This window comes from Zosterops lateralis (genome assembly GCF_965231275.1).
Source record: "Zosterops lateralis genome assembly, chromosome: 6".
Lineage (NCBI taxonomy): Eukaryota > Metazoa > Chordata > Aves > Passeriformes > Zosteropidae > Zosterops > Zosterops lateralis.
Genome location: NC_139761.1, coordinates 1,394,194 through 1,418,234, shown reverse-complemented (window position 1 = coordinate 1,418,234; position 24,041 = coordinate 1,394,194). Strand labels below are relative to the sequence as shown.

At 46.7% G+C, this 24,041-nt stretch overlaps 1 protein-coding gene across 1 annotated transcript in view; it reads left to right on the top strand.

The window, feature by feature from the left end:
- The window catches only part of MDGA2 (MAM domain containing glycosylphosphatidylinositol anchor 2), a 231,052-nt gene that overhangs the window by 57,784 nt on the left and 149,227 nt on the right, over positions 1-24,041 (top strand). The window contains exon 2 of the mRNA XM_083863873.1: positions 13,661-13,800. Within this exon, the coding sequence (XP_083719999.1) occupies positions 13,661-13,800 (140 nt within the window). The remainder of the gene's footprint in view (positions 1-13,660; positions 13,801-24,041) is intronic.

The following is a 24,041-nucleotide window of genomic DNA, read 5'->3' as shown; positions in this document are numbered from 1 at the left end:
TGGCTGGTAAAAGTGGGATCCTTTTCCCAATCCCACAGATTTTTCAGGGAAGGAGCGACTCCCTAATGGAAGTTAATGACTAATTACCCTCTGTTAATAGGATTGGAAACAGCCTTTGGAAAAGGGCTGGAAAATCCTATAAACAGTAACACCTGACCTGAGCGCCCAGGTGGGTGTTTATTAATCCCCTCATTAATTTTTATTGATTTGTTGATCGCCCACTGATTCCTGTCCAAATAAATCATGGAATGCTGAGGGATAACTCCCCTCTGGAGTTGTTCCCGTCAATGCCGGGCTGTTAGTTTGGATTCCCAAGGAATCAGATCCACAGGGAAGTGATTTCTGCTTCTGCTGGGCTCTGTGTCAATCCAATCCCTAATTAATATTGATATTCTCCAACGATGGAGGAGCTTCCATCATTCCTCAGCTCCACAAATCACATGGAATTGTTTCCACGTCCAATGGTTGGACACAAAGGAGAAATATTGCCTTGGGAGCTGGAATCCATCAAAAAACTGGGAAAGGGATTGACTGAGGGATGTTCTGAATTCCCAATGCCAGGAGAGCTTGGATCATCCGCAGCATCTCCCTGGAAACTGGGCTGAACCTCTCCGTAATTCCCGGTGGAATTCTTCCAACCAGCAATCCGCTCTTGGTTGTGTGGGAAGTTGGCGTGGAAATCACGGAAACAGCGAAGATCCCTCAGGATCTCTGTCCCCTCAGCTCCTCTGCAGATCATTCCTGGCCCAGCACAGCCTGGGATTTACTAAAAAATGAAGGAAAATTTCTGCTCATCTCCCCTGAGTTGGCCAAAATTTGGGAATGGGATGTTTTGTGCTGTGAAAATGTGGAATTCCCTTGAAAAAAGCTCTCAAGCATTCCAAGCTTGGTGCTCCAGGATTTCTCCATGGGAGGAAAGGATTTAGGGCTGTCAGAGCCCCCAGTTCTGTTCCCAGTGCCAGGGCCTGAAGGAAATTGGAGTTTTTAAGGCAAATCAGATTTTCCAGTTGTTGGAATATCTCGGAATGACGTTTCAAGTGCCAGATGTGTCACTTTGTGGTTGCCCTGAGGAAGCGCGTTTGGAACTGAAGAGGTTGGAGAGGTGGAAGGAAGGGTTAGACTTTGAGATTTTGGGAAGGAATTCCTGGCTGGGAGGATGGCAAAACCCTGGGATGGAGTTCCCAGGGAAGCTCCTGGATCTCTGGAAGTGTCCAAGGCCAGGCTGGAGAGGCCTGGAGCGCCCTGGGATAGTGGGAAGTGTTCCCTGCACATGGAATGGGATGAGCTTTAAGCTCCGTTCCCACCCAAACCCTTCCATGATTCCAAAAAATCCTTTCCCATAAATAAATTTTGATTAGCGGAGCCTGGAAAACATAAAATCCATGTAATAAATTCCCAGAATTTAAAAGGGAACACATTCCAGTTCCTTGACAACAGAGATGTGAGAATGAGGTGTGAGAGACACCCAAGCACAGGAAACACGGCTTTAATTCAAGAAATCATTTTATTCCCTGAAAAGAGATTTGTTCCCCTTGTTTGTTTGGTTTATTTTTTTGTCAGGACAGATCTGTGTTAGCTCCCAAAAAAACCACTGCAAATTGTTTAAAAAGCTGTTTATTTTCTTGCTTAACATTCCAAAGTGGCATTTCCTTCCTCGTTTGCATCCATGGAAGGTTCTGTATTTTAAATTTGCTCTTTAATATTAAACTGTGCATTTTTTCTGGCAGCAAACTGAGCTGAGATACATTCCATAGCCAGTGGAATTTTTGTTCCTGAGTCGAATAAAGACAGGTTTTTCTCAGGGTGATGGAATTCCCTGCTGCTGGAATTTGCGTTGGGGTTTTGTAGCTCCGGCAGCACTTTGGGACACTCTCAGAAATTGTGTTTTTAGGGCTTTTCTTGGGCTGCTGAGGGTGAAACGTGGGAGGAGAGGCTGAGGGAGCTGGGAAGGGGCTGGAGAATCCCTGAGGGAGCTGGGAAGGGGCTGAGCCTGGAGAAAAGGAGGCTCAGGGGGGACCTTGTGGCTCTGCACAAGTCCCTGCCAGGAGGGGACAGCCGGGGGGGTCGGGCTCTGCTCCCAGGGAACAGGGACAGGAGGAGAGGGAACGGCCTCAGGCTGGGCCAGGGGAGGCTCAGGGGGGACAGCAGCAGGAATTTCCCCATGGAAAGGGGGCTGAGGCCTTGGCAGTGCCCAGGGAGGTTTGGAGTGCCCATCCCTGGAGTGTCCCAGGAATTGCTGGAGGTGGCACTCAGAGCTCTGGGCTGGGGACAGGGTGGGCATCGGGCACAGCTGGGACTCGCTGACCTTGGAGCTCTTTTCCCACCTCAGGGATTCTGGGAGGTTTAGATTGGACAGTTGGGAAAATTTCTTCCCCTAAATCTGTTGTCCATTTGTGGCCCAGGTAGAGGGTGGAGTCCCCATGTCTGGAGGGATTTAAATCCCTGTGGATGTGGCACTTGGGGACACGGGGCAGTGTGGCCTTGGCAGGGCTGGGGAAGGGTTGGATGAACTTTTCCAACCTTAATGCTTCCATAATTCCATGAATATCTGTCTTCAACTCATGCTAAGTGGGGAAACAGTTGGATTTAGAGGTTAATCCCAGAGAATTTTCCAAGCTTCTGCTATCCCAGGCGGCTCCAAGCCCAATGTCCAACCTGGCCCTGGGCACTGCCAGGGATCCAGGGGCAGCCACAGCAAATCTGGGAATTCCAGCCCAGACAGGAATTCCTTCCCAATTTCTCATCTAAATCTCCTCTGGCACATCTTGAGAGCCTTTCCTCTCATCCTCGTTGTATGTGGGTGCTTTTCCCTTCAGGATAAATCCATGTCCTTGCTGCTGCCTGTCAGGAACTGCTCTACCAGCATTTCCTGCTAAGGAAAAAAAATAATAAATTAGTCAAAAATTAAATTAAAATTTTAAAAAAATTAATGAGTAAAACCAATATATTTCTAAAACAATTTTTACCAACTTGTGTAAACCATTTAACATTCAGAACTCGTTTTGACGAGGTGATTTTTGATTTTCATGCCCCTCTCTCTGTCTTTTCCAGCGGGGGGGGAAATTCCACATTTTTTTCGTGCGCTCCCAAATAAGTGAGACGTGTTTGCTGCCAGCCTCTGACGGTGCTGAAAAGGGTCTGGCACCGTCGTCTGTTTTGTGATGCCAGGAACAACAAAGTGTTGATTCAATTGAGGCCTCCCCTGTCGACGATTCCTTATTTTAGCAGATTCCCTGATCCCACTGCCGGCAGACTGTGGGATGGAAGTGGCTCCAGGAGCACTTCAGGGAGGGAGTGGAGAGTGGGAAGGGTTCCCTCTGTGCTCATCTCTGCAATTCCCGCTGAATCGGTGGGGAAAAAAAGGAAAAATTCCCTTTTTGTTGGGTGTTAGGGATAGATCAGCCTGGAATGTTGTGAATGAGGCAAGCGTCGTCCTCTGGAAGTGCTGGAATAAAGGGGCTGGGAAATTCAGAAACATCAATTTCCCAGGTTGTTATTTAAGTGCAAAAAGCTGAAAAAAGAAAAAAATAAAATCTGAGTTTCAGGCTTTTAAGCAGAAATAAGAATTTCAAGGCAGCGTCTCTTTATTCTCACTTAAAACCAAAACACAGCTTAACAACAGCACGAAAACCCTAAAATTCCTCTGGAATTTTAGGATATTTTAGGATATTTTAGGATATTTTCGGATATTTTCTCAGTGCTGATGCTCCAGCCAGTTCAATTTTTAATTCCAATTGTTTTCCCAGAGTGTCCCACACATGGTGGCAGTGAGGGGGTACCCCCGTTATCCCTGGATTTCCTTTCGGGAGAAAAACGTGGCAGCCAAAATCCATAAATCCAGGCATGGAGAAGAGCAGCTCCTCTCCTGCAGCTGAAGCAGCTGAACTCTGGATGAGGGAAAAAGAAAGATCAGGAGGTAAATCAGGGAATAAATTCCTGCAGGAGCACGGAGGGAATTATCCCTAATTGTTTGTCTGGGCAGGGACTCACGGACGTGACCCGGCGGCGGCGGATCTTTGGGAGACCTTTGCTCCCGTGGAAATGGCAGGAATTGGCCTTGCAGGGACGCGTCCGGGGCTCAGCTGGAGGAAAAAGAGGCAGAATTCCCACAGGGAATGAGCGTGGAGTAAAAAAAAGGGTGTTCCTGATGTTTTATTTGCTCCCACAACTTCCTAAAATGTGATTTTATCCCAGTGGGGATTGGCGGCTTCTTCCAAGAAACAAGCGGGAATGACCTCAAGCTGTGCCAGGGGAGGTTTAATTTGGATATTTGTAGGAATTTCTTCTTGGAAAGGGTTGTCTAGCCCTGCCACAGCTGCCCAGAGCAGGGCTGGAGTCCCCATTCCTGGAGGGATTTTAAATCTCTGTGGATGTGACACTTTGGGGTCGTGGGGCAATGGTGGCATCAGCAGTGCTGGGAATGGTTGGGTGTGATGAGCTCGGGGATTTTTTTTTTTTCCAACCTGGACAATTCCAGGATACAAAGAGACTGGAATGTCAGCAGGGTTGCTTTGGGCTGCAGGATAAATTATTAAGGACAAATTAAAACTGATGAAAAGTGAGCAGGGAGGTGTTGAATCATTACAGCAAACTGGAAACCAAATTCCCGTCTTTTTGTAGGAAGTATTTAGTTCTCTGATTTTCCTAAAAAAATTCTCATTAAGTGAGTTTTTTTTTCAGAGGATATTCTGTATTTGTGCTCCTGCAGGGAACTGAGGGTGAGACAGCCCCAGCTGGAGTGGGATTTGCCAGGCATGGAGGAATTCAGTATCCCAACTCAATTCCCAAAGGAATTCAGTACCTCCAAAGGAAATGAGCTGGAGAAGGACTGGGGATGAGGGATGGAGGGACAGGACACAGGGAATGGCTTCAAATTGGGAAAGGGGAGATTTGGGTGGGATATTGGGAATTAGGAATTCCTGCCTGGGCTGGAATTCCCAGATTTGCTGTGGCTGCCCCTGGATCCCTGGCAGTGCCCAAGGCCAGGTTGGACATTGGGGACAGTGGGAGGTGTCCCTGCCATGGCAGGGGTGGCCCTGGGTGGGATTTAAGGTCCCTTCCCACCCAGCCCAGTCTGGAATTCTGGGATCTTCTCCACTCAAACTCCAGGACCAGGTGAGGAGGAGCCTGAGGTGTCCCAGCCTTGTGTGACACAGGGACAGCAGTGGGACCTTCCCAGGGACAGGGACTTGATCTGTTCTTTCCCAGAGCTCCCCACAGATGAACTCCAGTTTCCTGGGAATGGCTCCCACTGCCAGAGGGAAGGAATGGGTGGGATATTGGGAATTAGGAATTCCTGTCTGGGCTGGAATTCCCAGATTTGCTGTGGCTGCCCCTGGATCCCTGGCAGTGCCCAAGGCCAGGTTGGACATTGGGCTTGGAGCAGCCTGGGACAGTGGGAGGTGTCCCTGGGACAGTGGGAGGTGTCCCTGCCATGGAATGGGGCTGGGATGGGCTGAATCTTCAATTTTCCCTCCAGAGCCATTCCATGATTTTCTATTCTCATCCCAAATCCGTGTCTGAGGAGCTCTCCTGCCCTTTTCCCGATCCCTCTCTGAACTCCGGCGGTTTTTTAACACCTGCCCAGCAGCAGGAACAATAACCAACAGCGGGAGGAGTTGTAAAGGGTGGGAAAAGAGCCATAAATCCATCTGTTCCTAGAAAAACAGCATTAGGGCAGCACAAGCTCGATACATCCAACACTGCTAAGATTTGTAGTGCCAAAATTAGGTCAGGCCTAATTTTTCGTCAGCGGTGTCGGGAAGCAGCGGCAGGATTTGATTATCTGGGAGCCTTGGGATGGCAGAGACATCAATCACAGAGCTCCACAAACACCAGGATAGGCGGGAATATTGAGAAAGGTGGGAAAATCAGCCCCGAAGGGGATTGTTGTGGTTTGAAAGCAAAATGAATGAGAGGCTCCAAGTCAGAGATATAATTTAGTAAAAAAGAAAGGTAAAAAGGTAAAAGTAAAATAAAATGAATGCAATAACAGAAAGGAGCACTGCCAGAGTCAGAACACACCCTGAGCAGGGTGGGGGGAGCAGTCCAGGTGAGGGGCTCTTCCTGAAGCAGTGATCCCACAGAAAGGTCTGGGAGCTCTGCTCCTCTGGGAATCCAGTGGCTCAGGGCTGCTTGTCCTGTCCCAAATCCCAGATTCTCTCCAGGTGGGAATGCTTGGCTCCTCCCCCTGGGCATTGGGAGCATCTCCCAATGGGATGAGGAGCCGTGCAGTGGCTCCTTGATGGCCCATTAAACAGAGAGAGCTCCTGGAGGGAGTTCCCTGTGAGTCCTGGGCAAGGCATTGATGGGCCATGAGCAGAAGAGCCCAAAGGCCATTAGCGGAAGAGGCAGGGGGCTTGGGAAAACATGAGCCCACCTGGTTTCAACAGTTCATGAAGATGGTGATAGAATAAATACTTTGTGTACATCCTACACTGCAACCCAGGACAGGGATAAAAGGTGATTTTGTCCTGTTGGATGGGGAATTTCAGCTCCGGATCGGCTCAGAGAAAGGGTGGGTTTCATAAAATCCCGTGGGTTTCAGGTGAAATTAGATGGGGAAAAATATTAGGAATTTTCATTCTAGAGCAATCCAGGAATGGCAGAAGTGGTTTGGAATCAGGTCAAGCATCACACCTGAAAGTTCCCTCTCTCAGGCACCTGGAATTGGGCTCAGCTTGGGCCCGAAATGAAGGATTTCTCCACAAACAGAATATTTGTTTAATAGAAGGTACTTGTGTAACGTTTGGCTTTCCCCAAAGAAAAACCCGCTTAGAGAAGAAATAAAAAAGAGCTGTTTCAATAATCCATTTATTTGTGGACAGAGCCTCACCTCCAGCTGGAAAAATAGCCCCAAATCCCAAATTAGCCGCAGTAAAGTGCTCCAAATTCTGCATTGATGAGGGCAGTGCATTCCCACGGCAATGCCTCGCAGAGTCCTGGTCATTCCATTTGCAGTTTAGGAGAATTAAAGGCTGGGATAATATGGGAAAAGTGAATTCTGAGAGCAGTAAGTGCCTGCAATTACTTTAAATCTCCTCTTTCTTTGAAAAACCTCAATTTTTTCCTATTCTGCTGCAGAACTGCACTAAATTCACTGGGGGCTTTGCTCCTGCTAATTATTTTTCCATGGAAAAGCTCCTATGGATTGGGAGGAAAGCTCATGGCTGCAGGAAGGGAGAAGGATTTGATTTGTGGCAAATCCATCCTCCATTTTTTAGCAGGTCCATCATGGATTTTCTATTTTTCCCAAAAAAAAAAAAAAAAAAAAAAAAAAAAAAAAAAAAAAAAAAAATCTCATTTTAGTTTGGTTTTAAGGAATCCTTCACATTCCACAAATCAGGAAGATCTTAAAACCACTCAGGTTAAGGGAATTCATTGCAGGATCAGAGTTCTGATGTTGGTCAGAGTTTAATTCCCTGTTTTCCAACAAGGATTTGACCAAATCTCTGTCTGTGTGGGAAACTTTTAACCAGGAAAGAGCTGTGCCAAGGGATCCTGGAATTGAATCCTGGAATGTTTTGGGATCAAAGGAACCTTAAAGCCCACCCAGTTCCACCCCTGGAATCCACACCTTCCACTATCCCAGGTTGCTCCAACCTGGCCTTGGGCACTTCCAGGGATCCAGGGGCAGCCACAGCAAATCTGGGAATTCCAGCCCAGCTCCTCCCCAGCCTCCCAGCCAGGAATTCCTTAATGGAAAGGGATAAAACTGCTGGGGCACAGCACTGCCTGATCTGAGGGGTTTTGACACAATTCCCAAGGAAGTTTTCTATGTGAGTTTGGCTGGAAGTTGATTTATTTTCGGGATATTTGATGATGTAATTATCAATGTAATTAATGATATAATTAATGATATTTATTTAAAATAAATGGCTTTGCAGAGAAGGGATGGGATCAAACTGTTCCTGGCTGCTGATCCCAAAATCTGCCCCTTCTCCTGCTCAGGGGTGACCACAGCCAAGGGATCCAGGGTGGAATCTGCCTAGAAAACATCCCGGGATAACAACCATTCCCAGTTTTCCTTCATAAGTGAGATGGGAGTTGACAATTCCCAAGTTTTTAAGGACAACCAAGTGGCCCACGATGACGAGGGAGGTGAGGTCCTCATAGAACACCTCCCACTGTCCCAGGATTCTCCAAACCCCAATGTCCAACCTGGCCTTGGGCACTGCCAGGGATCCAGGGGCAGCCACAGCAAATCTGGGAATTCCAGCCCAGCCAGGAATTCCTTATTCCCAATCTCCCATCCATCCCTGCCCCCTGGCAGTGGGAAGCCATTCCCTGTGTCCTGTCCCTCCATCCCATGGAAATATTCCTGTTCCCAGCTCCGCAAATCTCCATCTCCCAACTCCTCGTTCCCATTCCAGCTGAAATGAATCCCAAAGTCCTCTCAAACTTTCCCACATTCCCAATCCAAAACCACCACCTCATACTCACTTTTCCCAAAGGATTCTGGTATCATTTTCCATTAAAAAAAACCCCAACACGAGAACCTGGAGCAGAGGAAATTCCCAACCATTCCCAATCCATGGGCACAGCTCAGGGATCACCAAATCATCCTCAAGCCTCCAATATTTTCCCAGTGTGAGTCTGGTGAGGACTTTCCAGGCTGAGAAAACATCCAAATTCCATTGGAATGCCTTTGGATCAAGACTTTGGGATTACAGCTTCTCTGGGAAATCCATTCCAGGGCCTCCTCACCCTCCCAGCCAGGAATTCCTTCCCAATATCCCATTTAAACTTGGAATTGGTGGAAAAGAGCAGCCAAGAAGGAGACAGAGAAAGGAGAAACTTCCAGTTTTTCACGGAAAGAGGGAATCTCGTGTGGTCACACAACTCTTAGAGAGGATAAGGGGCTCATGCTTGGATTTGTTGTTTTACCTTTTCCTTGGACAACCTTTCCTTGCTCCAGGTTGTGCCTTTCTGGGAAGGATCCAGGCAGTGTTTTCCGTGTGTAATTTTCCGAGTTTGAGTTCACTGAGCATTTCCCAGGCTGAGAAAACATCCAAATTCCATTGGAATTCCTTTGGATCAGGACTTAGTATCACAGCTTCTCTGGAAATTCATTCCAGGGCCTCCTCACCCTCCCAGCCAGGAATTCCTTCCCAATATCCCATTTAAATTTGGAATTGGTGGAAAAGATCAGCTGAGGAGACAGCGAAAGAATAAACTTCCAGTTTTTCATGGAAAAAGGGAATCTCGTGTGGTCACATAACTCTTGGAGCAGGACAAGGGGCTCATGCTCGGATTTGCTGTTTTATCTTTTCCTTGGAGAACCTTTCCTTGCTCCAGGTTGTGCCTTTCTGGGAATGATCCAGGCAGCGTTTTCCGTGTGCAATCACCAGCCAAACCCTCCTCAAATGTCACCAACAAAATCAATGCTAAGTTGATATTATTCTAATGGGTGAAATCCCCGGAGGCAGCTTTCAGAAGGAGCTGGAATGAATATTCCTCGCAGGAAAGAGGGAGGTGACATTTCATAATTACGGGATGTCTCCGGAACCATGAGATTTTTCACTTAAAGGAAGGGGAATATTTGTTATTTCCCTTGATTGGATTGATCTCCTCTTTAAGCAGTGTTTTCCTTGGGGATAATAATACTCAGGGGGGGCGTTTTTTTCCTTTCCTGTTCCTTCCCAAATTTAATGGATTCAGGAGAGTGGCACAGCCACTAAAATGAAGGACACTTCAGCTGTGATTTGGAGTTGGATGAATTTAACATGAATAAGAATGGAATATTAATGGGATATGCATTTAAAAGGATGTTGGAATAATGTTGCTGACTGCTCTAATTCGATCCCAAGTTTGACGAGCCGTGCTGAACCTTCCTTTACCTTTCTGCTCCCTGGCTCTGCTGCAGCATTCCCGTGTTTTGGAATTTGTGGCTCTGCTGCAGCATTCCCGTGTTTTGGAATTTGTGGCTCTGCTGCAGCATTCCCGTGTTTCGGAATTTGTGGCTCTGCTGCAGCATTCCCGTGTTTTGGAATTTGTGGCTCTGCTGCAGCATTCCCGTGTTTTGGAATTTGTGGTGCGGGAGATGATGGAAGTCCCAATGGTGACTCAGAGCCCTGGAAATGGCAGAACAAAGAGCACATTTCACGTCCCTGGGATGTTGAATTCTTGAGGAGTGTGGATGGGGGGATCAGCATTCCCAGGAATTCCAAGGAAAAATCAGCACACTGAGTGTTAGTGCTGCTGTTCTACTCGGGAAAATAATCATAATCAGGAATTCACGGATTTTTTCCAGGTCAGAGTGTGGCACGTGGCCCTGATTCCTAACCAAGGACATTCCTGTCCTTCCAGGAGTTTTGTGGGAAGAGCCACCTGCATCTCTAGGACAGTGGAATCCCAGAATTGTTTGGATTGGAAAGGATCTTAAACCAAATTCCACCTCTGCCATGGGCTGGGACACCTTCCACTATCCCAGGTTGTTCCAAGCAACTTTATCCCGTCGTTGTGTTGGACTTGGAATAATTGGGAGCACTTTTGGCTCATAAAACTACCTGGAGTGGTGTGGAGGGTGTTGGTCTTTGTTAAACCTTCTGGAAAAGCGGAGAGGGAAAGTTCTTGGGGCTTTGGAATTTGGGGTGTGGTGGCTGGAAGGGCAGAGCTTGCTGGAGGCTTTGCTGGAATGATGGCCTCAAACTGAGTGTGGGCTTGGATGGGAGATTGGGAAGGAATTCCTGGCTGGGAGGGTGGGGAGACCCTGGGATAGAATTCCCAGAGCAGCTGTGACTGCTCCTGGATCTCCAGAAGTGTCCAAGGCCAGGTTTGGATGGGGCTTGGAGCAGCCTGGGATAGTGGAATGTGCTGTGTTGGAATGAGATGGGATTTAAGATCCTTCCAACCCAAACCATCCCATGTTTCTATGGAGGAAACATCCATTCCCTGCTCCTCCTCTGCCTCCTTGGCTCCAGCCCCATTTTCTCCAGGCTGTGGAGAGCCAGGGGAAAAAACTGGAATTCTTGGCAGGTTTGGATCAATCCCAGGCCTTTGGATTGGGATCCCACAGTGGGCTGTGTCCACAGGGAGCTGGACCAGGAATGCCGTGGTGAGGGGGGGCCTGAAGGGATGCCAGAGCCCTGAATCCTGGGAATTCCATGCGGCTCTTAGCAAAGGAATCGCAGAAGGATCAGAGGAGCAGGATTGGTGGGATGTGCACCATGGAGACCTTGGGAAGGGGATCCAGCTGGTACAAGGGGCTTGGACAGAAGTTTTGAGGCTTTTCCATGGGGAATAGGGCTGGGAGCTCAATGGCATCACGTGGGTGAACAGAAAGGATGAAATTCCCCCTGTTTAAATCCCGCAGAATTCCATTTTATCCTTCGTGCTCTTTAGTTTCTGTGATTTTATTTGTGTCTGTAAATCAGTTTTCCTTCTCCTATCGATCCGCTCCCTGGAAATTGTCATCGTTGTGAATTTCACGGTTCAGGAGAGAAATCGTGGAGCCAGGAATGAGCTTTGGAGACCCGTGGAAGCGGAGCTGGGATTTATGCAGGTGTAATGACAGGAATATCGTGGTTTCCTTACACTTACAACGTGTAAAGCTGAGTAATTCCTGTACTACAGGTTGTACCAACAAGGAAATTAAAGTAAGGTTCCGCCTGCACTTAACTCCTGCTCCAAAATCCTGATCCCGCTGACAGCAAGAGGATTTGGAAAGGAGGCAGCGGCATCAGTGCCACTGTTCCTCCCGCTTAATTTTCCTGCTTTAATTAAGTCTTTTCATTTGCATAACGAGTGTGATAATGCATTTAGGAAGATATGGAATAAAAACAATAACGCCGAGTTCATTTTGGAAATGGAAAACAAAAAAATTGGAATGCAGGCGGGGGTAGCTGAGGGTTTCGTTCAGGGGATTGCCAGGGATTAATAAAAACCATGGAAATCTCTTGTGGTGCTGAGTAAACAAGGAGTATCTGTGTGGGGGAGATACTCAGTGCTGGTTCCAGGGGTGGGGTGGCCTGGGATGGGCTTGGATCATGGAGCTGAAAACTCCAAGGCAGTTTCAATTCCCTTAAGAGCTGGACTCAATCCTTCTGGATTTTCCAACTTGGAACATCCTGCAATCCTGTGATCCATGTGGTTCTCATCCCATTTCTCTGCTGGCCTTGCAGCCCCCCAGCTCGTGCCCAGCCCCAGGGGTTGTTTGGTCTGCGATGGGCTCAATGGTTGGATCATGGAGCTGAGAACACCAAGGTTGTGTTTGATTCCCTTAAGAGCTGGACTTGATCCTTGTGGATTTTCCAGCTTGGAACATCCTGTAATCCTGTGATCCATGTGGTTCTCATCCTGTTTTTCTGCTGGCCTTGCACCACCACCCCCATTCAGGGCCAGCTGCAGGGGTGGAGTTGTTTGGGATGGACTTGGTTGGTTGGATCATGGAGCTGAAAATACCAAGGTTGCGTTTGATTCCCTTAAGAGCTGGACTTGATCCTTGTGGATTTTTTCCAACCCAGAAGGTCCAATAATCCCATGATCCACATGATTCTCATCCCATTTCTCTGCTGGCCTTGCACCACATCCCCCATTCAGGGCCAGCCCCAGGAGTGGTTGTTTGGGATGAGTTTTGTTGGTTGGATCATGGAGCTGAGAACGCCAAGGTCGCATTTGATTTCCTTAAGAGCTGGACTTGATCCTTGTGGGATTCTTCCAGCTTGGAACATCCTGTAATTTGGTGATCCATGTGATTCCCGTTTCTCTGCTGGCCTTGCTCATGCCCAGCCCCAGGAGTGTTTGTTTGGGATGAGTTTGGTTGGTTGGATCACGGAGCTGAGAACGCCAAGGTCATGTTTGATTTCCTTAAGAGCTGGACTTGATCCTTGTGGGATTCTTCCAGCTTGGAACATCCTGTAATTCGATGATCCATGTGGTTCTCATCCCTTTTCTCTGCTGGCCTTGTTCATGGCCAGCCCCAGGAGTGGGGTTGTTTGGGATGGGCTTGGTTGGTTGGATCACAGAGCTGAGAACGCCAAGGTTATGTTTTATTCCCTTAAGAGCTGGACTTGATCCTTATGGGATTCTTCCAACTTGGAACATCCCATAATTCGATGATCCATGTGATTCCCATTTCTCTCCTGGCCTTGCTCATGGCCAGCCCCAGGAGTGGTTGTTTGGGATGAGTTCGGTTGTTTGGATCGTGGAGCTGAGAACGCCAATATCACATTTGATTCCCTTAAGAGCTGGATTTGATCCTTGTGGGATTCTTCCAGCTTGGAACATCCCATAATTTGGTGATCCATGTGGTTCTGATCCTGTTTCTCTGCTGGCCTTGCTCATGGCCAGCCCCAGGAGTGGTTGTTTGGGATGGGCTCAGTTGTTTGGATCACAGAGCTGAGAACACCAAGGTCACATTTGATTTTCTTAAGATCTGGATTTGATCCTAGTGGGATTCCTCCAGCTTGGAACACCCCATAATTCAGTGATCCACGTGGTTCTGACCCCGTTTCTCTGCTGGCCGTGCTCATGGCCAGCCCCAGGAGTGGGGTTGTTTTCAATGGGCTCAGTTGGTTGGATCACGGAGCTGAGAACGCCAAGGTCGCATTTGATTTCCTTAAGAGCTGGAGTTCATCCTTGTGGGATTTTTCCAGCTTGGAACATCCCATGATTCAGTGATCCATGTGGTTCTGATCCCGTTTCTCTGCTGGCCTTGCAGCCCCCCCCACGGTGCGGATCGTGCACTCGGGCCTGGCCTGTAACATCGAGGAGGAGCGTTACTCCGAGAGGGTCTACACCATCCGCGAGGGAGAGACCCTGGAGCTCACCTGCCTGGTCACCGGCCACCCCCGGCCACAGGTGAGTCCCTGCCTGTTACAATTCTGGAAAATGACAATTTGGGGGTTTTAGTACGTAGTAATACATGTGAGTTAAGATGGAGGATTTGGGGCGTTGTCTAAGCCCTTCGCCTTCTTCTTCATGGGTTTGGGTGGTTTTCTGTATTTGGGTGAAAAAGGTCCCCATTGCAGGACTTGGTCATTGTTGAGTCAAAAATATAAATAATATCAGTTTATTTATTTGGTTTATTTATATAAATTTGGTTTATTTATATAAATAATATATGATTATTTATTTATTTATTTACTACCTCGTTTATTGGGTAATTATCACTTAAATCACCTTGGAAAGAGTTAGAAGCTCTCCATTTTACCTCGTTTCTCTAATTTGCTGGTTAGAGCTCACGGCTCTTGAGACTGTAAATAGATAAGAAATAATAAACAACCAAGTCTAAACTTGAAATTTATATTTCCTGTGTATTAATCCTGACCTTGGCAAGGAAAAGAAAAGAAGCCAGAACCTTCACACCTGCCCACCACACCTGTCCCCACTGCACTTTGTCCCCCTCAAGACCCTCCAAGAGTTGGGTTCACCTTTGTCTCAGAGTGTGGGCGGTGGGCAAGATCCAATGGGATCCAGGTGGGGGATTCCTTTGGAAAAAAGCTGGAATCCCATTGGATTCCAAAAGTTGGATCTCATTGAAAAAAAGTGGATCCCATTGAAAAAAAGTGGATCCCATTGGGAAAAAGTAAAAGCACTTCCCTCGGCTGTTGGGCAGATGTTGGGTGTTCCAGAGGAACATCAATAGCAGGAATGTTGATGAAGGTTTTTTTGGAAAATGGTTTTTTTGGTGTTAAAATTAACAATGTTGTGCTTTAATGTCCTGGTGGGTTTGATTTTCACGGAGGCTGGTACAAGAGAAGGAAAACAATTATAAGGATGACAAATGTTGGATAAAAATCCCTAAAGTTGTCCTGTTATCTGGGATCTTGGAAGGATTCCCATTCCCAGCTCCACAAATCTCCATCTCCCAACTCCTCATTCCCATTCCAGCTGAAATGAATCCCAAAGTCCTCTCTAACTTTCTCACATTCCCAATCCAAAACCACCCCCTCATTCCCACTTTTCTCAAAGGATCCTGATATCATTTTCCATTAAAAAAAAACAAACAAAAAAACCACAACACGAGAACCTGGAGCAGAGGAAATTCCCAACACATTGGGACAGCTCAGGGATCACCAAATCATCCTCAAGCCTCCAATATTTTCCCAGTGTGAGTCCAGTGAATTCTGGGAGAGAAAACAGCTGGAGCAGCGACACCCAAGAGCTTGGGAAAATCTCCCTGTTCACCTGGATCCGAGATGTCATGGAATCCCCAGTGCTGCATCGGGATAAACCAGAATTAACTGGGAATAAATCAGCTTTTTCCAGGTCAAACCTGGATTTTATCAAGCTCAAGAGTGTTGGCAAGTCGTGCTGCACCTCCCTGGTGCGACCCCCCTTGTGCCAGGACATCTCGTTAATTTGGGATATTTTTAATTAGTGGTTTTTAATAATCACCAGGGATTTTCTTTCCAAGGTGACAAATTAATTCCTTTGTTCTTGGAATTGTGAGCAGGGAGAATCTTCAGTGTGAGCTCCTCCAGAAAGGAGGTGTTTCCTTTTTCTCTGCTGTTTGTTCCGTGATTGTTCCCAATTTAAGAAAAATATTTAAAACTAAAGTAGCGGAAGTTTATTCTGTGCTGCTGTTTCCAGTATTCCAATTTTTTTCCTGATTTTTCCATAGGATGCTCTTAGATTTGGGTAAAAAAATTGCGTGGAAATTGTTTTCCAGCTGCTGTTTGATCAGGTGCTGGGGAATGAGGTTATAAAATACGGAATTGTGCATTCCAAGAACGCTTTCACACTTCCACGTTTCTCAAATTTTTCCAGTTATTCCTGGCACAGAAACTCCTTTTGGTTTAAACACTGGAAAGAATTAAACAACCCAGGACTGGGAATTTGTAAAATCACAAAATTGTGGAATGGTTTGGCTTGGAAAGGAGATTAAAAATCAACTGGTGCCAACTCCTGCCGTGGGTGGGGATATTTTCCACTCCAAGCCTTGAACATTCCCAGGGATTTCTCATCTCTAAGATTTGAGGCTGCCCGTGCTGGGTCTGGGAGGAGAAAAGAATAAATGAGAAAAAAATTCCATTTTTTTCCCTTTCTCTCCCATCCTGCTTTACCTAAGCACACGTTTATCCCTTTTTTGTCTTTCCAACATTTGTTCTTTTAACTTTGGGATCAATGGATGCCGGTTTTTTGGGATCTGATGGCTCGGGGATGTCTCTGATCTCCTCCAAGTCATCCACTCTGGGGGTGGCCTCCCTTTGAACAGAAATCTTCAGATTTATCAAATATTCCCTTTTTTTTTTTTTTTTTTTTTTTTTTTTGCTCTCTTTGCTGCCTTTCCCACCACATACCCTAAAATTTTCCCTGGAGTTATTTCTAGGCAGGGAAATTCCTGAGTTCAGAGAGGCGGTTGCATTTTTCAATTGCTGGAAATTTTAAGGAATTTCTCCTGTAAATTTTCACGGAGTCTTCTCAGCACCAATGAGGTTTTTTGGGGGGAATAATATAAGGACGTGGGAATTATTAAAAATAATTGTTCTGTTAATCCCAAAAATTCACCTCAGCCCTAATTAAATATAAGATTCTGAGCACCTCAACACATCCCTGAGTGTCTGCTCGTTATCCATGGATTGATTTTGAGAAGTTCCATGAGATTATTATTTGTTATTCCCCGTTTCCCAGCTTTGGAAAGCACCTTTAGTTGCCATAGAAATAATTTTCCTGGCTGGAATTTTTAAAATGCTTTATCCCCGCTCAGGTGAGGTGAATTGATAAATAAAATAATTTTATAATTTATTTTATAATCAAATAAAATCAATTAATTTATTTTTATAAATTATATTAATATTTAAAATGTTTATTTTGTTTTAATTTTTTTTCCATAAATTGCGGCTGTCAGGAGATGTTGGTTTGATTTTGGGGTAAAATCCTGCAAAATTTGGAGCAGGATCCCCCTGTTCTTTTCCCAGATTTTATCCAGGATCCAGGGGCTGGGCTGGCCCTGCTCTCCAGCTCCAAAGGGATGTGCCAGAATATCCAAAGGCCACTTATCCCTGGACACAAATCAGGGATTTCCTGGACTGAGTAGCCAAGAAATGACATTTTATCCCCACTGGTGACAATCTCCTGCCCAGCCTTGAGGAATGTGTTTCTTCCTGATTTCCCTCGGGAATTCTCACCTGTGCCGGCAGGTTGGAAATAAAAACTGTGACTTTCCAAAGTGAGGAATGACGTTTGGAACACGGGGAGAAGAGGAGGAAGCTCCTGATGAGTGGGGATTGGCTGGGATTTTTTATTCTTGGTTTTCCACTGAAGAATGAATGGGAAATTCCTGACAGCATGGTGTATCCAGGCTTTTTTTTTTTTTTTTTTTTTTTTTTTTTTTTTTTTTTTTTTTTTTCCAAGTAACAACAGGAAATGGCCTTGAGTTGTTCCAGGAGGGGTTTACATTGGAGATAAGGAAAAAATTAATGGAAAAGGTTGTTCTGGGGCAGTGGTGGAGTCCCCACCCCTGGAGGGATTTAAAATCCCTGTGGATGTGGCACTTGGAGACATGGATCAACCTTGGGAATGCTGGGAATGGTTGGACTTGGTCTTGGGTGGCTTTTCCAATCTCAGTGATTCCAGGAGTTACCCCAGCCCTGGAGGGATTTAAAATCCATGTGGATGCGGCACTTGGGGGACATGGATCAACCTTGGGAATGCTGGGAATGGTTGGATTCAATCTTGGATGGCTTTTCTAGTGTCAGTGATTCCAGGAGCTTCCCCAACCCTGGAGGGATTTAAAATCCATGTGGAAGTGGCAGTTGGGGACATGGATCAACCTTGGGAATGCTGGGAGTGGTTGGACTTGGTCTTGGATGGCTTTTCCAATCTCAGCGATTCCAGGAGTTTATAAAGACCTCGTTTGTCAGTCCCACCTCCCTTTCCTTGGGGTTTTCTTCCCTCTGGCTGTGATTTTCCCAGTGGTTCACCTCCAGGTGAATTCCCACCGTTATCCCGGTGGGAACGGCGCATTCCCAGCAGCAAAACACGCTGAGTTGGGAGGGGACAGTGTCCCAGTCCTCCCCTTTGGATGGAAATTGGGAGTTTGCTGAAAAATTACAAATATTATCTGCTCCAGTAATGTATACAAGGGGAAAAAACCCCAAATGGGACTCCATAGCACATGCAGCACTCAAAGAATTATGAAAAGTCTCAAAAGAACATGGGCGAAATTCAGCATATTTTAAAAATCTCTCAAAGGTAACTGTTTCAGCACATGTGCTAGTCCCCCATGATATTGGGCACGTTATGTCCCTCCTTTTAACACCTACTGAGCTTCTTCTCTGGGAATCATTTAGAAAAAGCAACTAAAGGCATTATTAAATAATTATAAAAAGGTGAACCCGACCGAGCTCCCTACACAGTGGAGAGGGACAGTTTGATAAACCTGAAAAGGTTGTCCTGGGGCAGTGGTGAAGTCTCTCTCCATCCCTGAAGGGATTTAAAATCCCCGTGGATGTGGCACTTGGGGACACAGATCAGCCTTGGGAATGCTGGGAATGGTTGGACTTGGTCTTGGATGTCTTTTCCAATCTCAGCAATTCCAGGAGTTTATAAAGACCTTGTTTGTCAGTCCCACCTCCCTTTCCTTGGGGTTTTCTTCCCTCTGGCTGTGATTTTCCCAGTGGTTCACCTCCAGGTGAATTCCCACCGTTATCCCGGCGGGAACGGCGCATTCCCAGCAGCAAAACGTGCGGAGTTGGGAGGGGACAGTGTCCCAATCCTCCCCTTTGGATGGAAATTGGGAGTCTGCTGAAAAATTACAAATATTAGCTGCTCCAGTAATATATAAAAGGGGCAGAAATCTGAAATGGGACCCCATAGCACATGCAGCACTCAAAGAATTGTGTAAAGTCTCAAAAGAACATGGGCAAAATTCAGCATATTTTAAAAATCTCTCAAAGGTAAACATTTCAGCACATGTGTTAGTCCCCCATGATATTAGGCACGCTATGTCCCTCCTTTTAACACCTACTGAGCTTCTTCTCTGGGAATCATTTAGAAAAAGCAACTAAAGGCATTATTAAATAATTATAAAAAGGTGAACCCGACCGAGCTTACTTCACAGTGGAGAGGGACAGTTAGATAAACCTGAAAAGGTTGTCCTGGGGCAGTGGTGAAGTCTCTCTCCATCCCTGAAGGGATTTAAAATCCCTGTGGATGAGGCACTTGGGGACACGGATCAGCCTTGGGAATGCTGGGAGTGGTTGGATTCGATCTTGAGTGGCTTTTCCAATCTCAGTGATTCCAGGAGTTTATAAAGACCTTGTTTGTCAGTCCCACCTCCCTTTCCTTGGGGTTTTCTTCCCTCAGGCTGTGATTTTCCCAGTGGTTCACCTCCAGGTGAATTCCCACCGTTATCCCGGTGGGAACGGCGCATTCCCAGCAGCAAAACACACTGAGTTGGGAGGGGCCAGTGTCCCAGTCCTCCCCTTTGGATGGAAATTGGGAGTCTGCTGAAAAATTACAAATATTAGCTGCTCCAGTAATATATAAAAGGGGCAGAAATCTGAAATGGGACCCCATAGCACATGCAGCACTCAAAGAATTGTGTAAAGTCTCAAAAGAACATGGGCAAAATTCAGCATATTTTAAAAATCTCTCAAAGGTAAACATTTCAGCACATGTGTTAGTCCCCCATGATATTGGGCACGTTATGTCCCTCCTTTTAACACCTACTGAGCTTCTTCTCTGGGAATCAATTCAGAAAAAGCAACTAAAGGCATGATTAAATAATTATAAAAAGGTGAACCCGACCGAGCTCACTTCACAGTGGAGCATCTCAGTGGAGAGGGGGAATTTGGTAAACTTGATGATCAGGCCCAAGATCCACCCAAAGCCGTGTGAGATGACATTAATAACTCTGCCCAAAGTGCCTTTTTCCAAACACCAGACGGTACCACCCCACTGCAAAGTTTTTCCGATACTCGCCATGAGGCAGATGTAACATTTATTAAATTTATAGACAGGTTAAAAGACACATTGTTACACTCCCCCAGTACCTCCCTGTGCTGCAGGGTGACCTTTGGTCCTCCCATTGTGTCCCTCCCTCTTCCAGGTGCTGCCTCCCCACTCCTGTCATTCCCGAGGCTCTGGCAGGAGCAGCTGCCGGTGCCGCGCGTCATTCCAACCATCTGGAAGCCGCACGCTCCGGGATTTTAATTTTTTTTTTCCCCCCCTATTTTTGAGGTTGCAGCACATCTTAACGAGATCCCACCTCCTCCTCACATCCTCCTGCCACTTTTACTCCCATGGGAGCACATCCTTTTCTCACGGAAAAAATCCAGGAGTGCTCGCGGTGCCGTTGGGGTGTGAAGAGGGCGGCGGATCCGCGGCTTTCCCGGGAAGTGAAGCAGGAGAAAATCCACTTTGAGGAGCCCTGGGAATTCTCCCTGCCTCTGTTTGGTTGTGTTTTCTTCCCACTCGTAGGAGCTGGGTGCTGTGCTGGTGGCCCTGAGGCAGCAGGAGATCCCGGGATTGTGAGCCCGGAGCAGAACCAGGGAAACGCTGCTCCAGGGGAGGTGTGGGGCTGGAAAAACACATCCAGCCTGCTGGGAATTGGGGTGGCCAAAGAGGGTGACACAAGTGAGCCAGAGTGAGGAATTGTTGGGGTTGGAAGGGGCCTTGAAGCTCATATTTTTATATATATATATATATGGAATTCATGGAATCATGGAATGGTTTGGATGGGAAGGAACTTCAGTCCCATCCTGTGCTACCCTCTGCCATGGATAGGAACAACTCTCACTATCCCAAGTTGCTCCAACCTGGCCTTGGGCACTTCCAGGGATCCAGGGGCAGCCACAGCAAATCTGGGAATTCCATCCCAGCCCTTCCCCACTCTCCCAACCAGGAATTCCTTCCCAATATCCCAGATGAGCATATTCCCTGTCAGTTTAAAGCCATTCCCCATTTTCCTGTCACTCATAAACTCCTTGGAAAGCATCAAGCTCTCCCCATGAACAGATCCAGGTAATTCTGGCATGCTGTAAAAATTAATTATTTCAAATGCATCCCCCTAATTACTCCCAGTGATTAGTGGAGCCTCCTCCGACACTGCAGAACAAGATCCCGACTTCTCCTTATTAATGCCTGGAAAGGGAAAATTCCCATTCCCTGGTACCCTATCCATTAAAAAAAAAAAAAAAAAAAAAAAAAAAAAAAAAAAAAAAAAAAAAAAGAAGAAAACGCAGCATTCCCAAAAAGCTCCACATCCCGTTCTCTTTGATCGGCGAGACACAAAAGGCTCCTTTGAGGCAAAAGTGGGCGCCACGTTCTTGATTTTAATTGATAAGAATCCTTATCAAGTGCTGATGCAGCCGAGGGAAGGGGGGTCCCTCACAGGGGAGCAGCTGTTTTTCCCACCCCACTCCGCAGCTCCTCGGAGCCCTAATTGGAGCCTTGTTAGGAAAATTGACGCTGATTCCATCTGACACTCCTCAGTTCACGGCAAGACTTGTACAAATGTTCACTGAGCACCTGACAAAACCCAGCCTGACTCATGACTAAATTAGCCTGGATTTTATGCTGGGAAAGGAAAAAAAAATAAGAATAAAACCAACAGAAAAAAAAAACAAAAAACCAACCCTCTTTCCTAAATGTTTGACTGGATAAAGCTCTCGTTTAGTGAAGATGTTTCCACCCTGCTCCGGCATGAAAAGAAATCTGTGATTAAGCTTTACATGATGCTCAGAGGAGTTTATTTGATGTTTTCTCCTCTCCCTGGGAGCAGCACCTGAATTCACACCTCTGCAGAGCTCTGCAGGGCTCCGAGCCTGCCCTGCTCTGCTCTGCCTGCCAGGAGGGAAAAGTGGGAAATGCGCCAAAAAATCCGGGACAGGAATCACAGCATCCGCAGCAAGGAGTTAAAGGGACTCCTGGATCTGCACCAAGATCTTTGGGAATGAGCCACTGCTGCCTCTGAGCTCTAATCCTGAATAAATTTTAATGTCTCTTCCATCCCAAACCATTCCATGATTCCAATGGTTTGCAAGCTGATAAAAGGAATTAAAAATAAAAAAAACCCACTTTATTTTATCCTGAATAATTGGAGCAGTTCCTGCCAGTTTTCCTGGTTCCAGGTGGCCGCTGTCTCTCCACAAGGAATGTGTTTGCAGGTTCCTGACAAAGGGCTTGGAGGTGATGAGGGAAAGAGGCCAGATCTGGATAAAAAAGAGGTTTAATCCAAAGAAGTTCAAGCCAGAAATAAAAAGCAGCATCAAGGGAAAGGAAGTTTGGGTTTCAATCCCACTCCCTCAGTTGGGAATATCGAGCCCGGAGTTGTTACAGCCTCAGCAATCATTGGGATGAGCCTGGAGGGAATCTCATGGAGCTGGGAATGACATCCAGGCTGGGGAATGGCACCAGAGCAGTTTTATTTTAACATTTGGGCGCCTTAAACCTGCCAAAAATCCCTGACAGAAAATTCCCAGGGCCCAACACAGCAGGACTCTCATTTTAAGGAAAACAGGAAAAAAAAACCCCACCCAATTTTCCTGAAATACGTCCACTTGTCCTCTGAATATTTTCCACCTGTTTTCTCCCCTCCCAAATCTCTGCAGTGTTTTGTTTTTCCCCTTTGTGCTGTCAGCTTTTATTTCCCAGTTTCTGACGGGCTCAGGAAAGGCTCTGGGATAACGGGGATAAAGCACCAGGAGCTGTTTTTCCATGGGCGAGGAACACTCTGGTCTCCCGGCACAGGGCTGGGGGTGGTTCTGGAATAAAGGCTGGAGCTGGGAGGTCTGGCTGGAGAGGAGTGGATTTGATGAGTACTTGGATAATTTGGTAACCAGGGAAACCAGCAGCTGATGCAGATCAGCCGGGAATGATGGAGAAGTGCTGGTGGCTCTGGAATGAGATCTCCCCAAGGAAATGCTTGGGAGGCTTTTCCTGCAGGATTATCAGGAATTGTTCCCGTTCCTGTGGAAGGGATGTTTGTCCATGAAATCCCACCTGCAGAGCTGCATCCAGCTCTGGGATGTGGAGTGATCCAGAGGAATCCATGGAGCTGCTCCAAGGGCTCTGGAGCCAGGCTGGAAGAGCTGGGAATGTTCCCCTGGAGAGGAGAAGCTCCAGGGAGAGCTCAGAGCCCCTGGCAGGGCCTGAAGGGGCTCCAGGAGAGCTGGAGAGGGACTGGGGACAAGGGATGGAGGGACAGGACACAGGGAATGGCTTTAGGCTGGAAAAGGGGAGATTTGGGTGGGAGATTGGGAATTGGGAATTCCTGTCTGGGCTGGAATTCCCAGATTTGCTGTGGCTGCCCCTGGATCCCTGGCAGTGCCCAAGGCCAGGCTGGACATTGGGCTTGGAGCAGCCTGGGACAGTGGGAGGTGTCCCTGGGACAGTGGGAGGGGTCCCTGGGACAGTGGGAGGGGTCCCTGCCATGGCAGGGGTGGTGTGGGATGATCCTTAAAATCCCTCCCAACCAACCCAAACCAACCCAAACCAAACTAACCCAACCCAAACCAACCCAACCAACCCATCCCAGGATTCCGTGATCCCATGAACTCCTACATCTCTGGAGTTCATTACTTTTAAATTTTAAGGGAAAGAATTCCTCTCCCAAAACCTCTCCCAGTTGAGGACTCTGAAGGGGAGAACTGAAAAAAATTGGACTTTCCTACTGGGATGGGATAACGACCCCTCGAGATCCTTCTGGATATTTTAATTTCCAGGCTGACATTTCCATGGATTTCATGGATCGAGTTCTCCTCCCTCCTGTGGCAGCTGGGAATGATTTGGGGAAGCTCCAGGTGGATTTTGTTGCCTTTTACCTCAACATTTGGATGTTCCAATGGAGCTTATCAGGCTGGAAAATCTTTATCCAGGGAATATTTATCTTCCCAACTAAGATTTATTCCCAAATATTGCTTTTTTAGGCTTCCCCTCCAGTCCTCCCAAATTTTTGGGCAGCTCAGCCACTTGATTTTTAATTAATTTTAATATTTTTTGGCTTTTTAAAAATAAACTTATAAAAAAACCCCAAGGACCCTGAACCTGAAGAGCAGAAGTTGAACTTGAAATAAATTCAAATATTTAATCAGGGTCAATATTTAAAAAGTAATATTTAAAAGAAATATTTAAAGTAATATTTAAAAGTAATA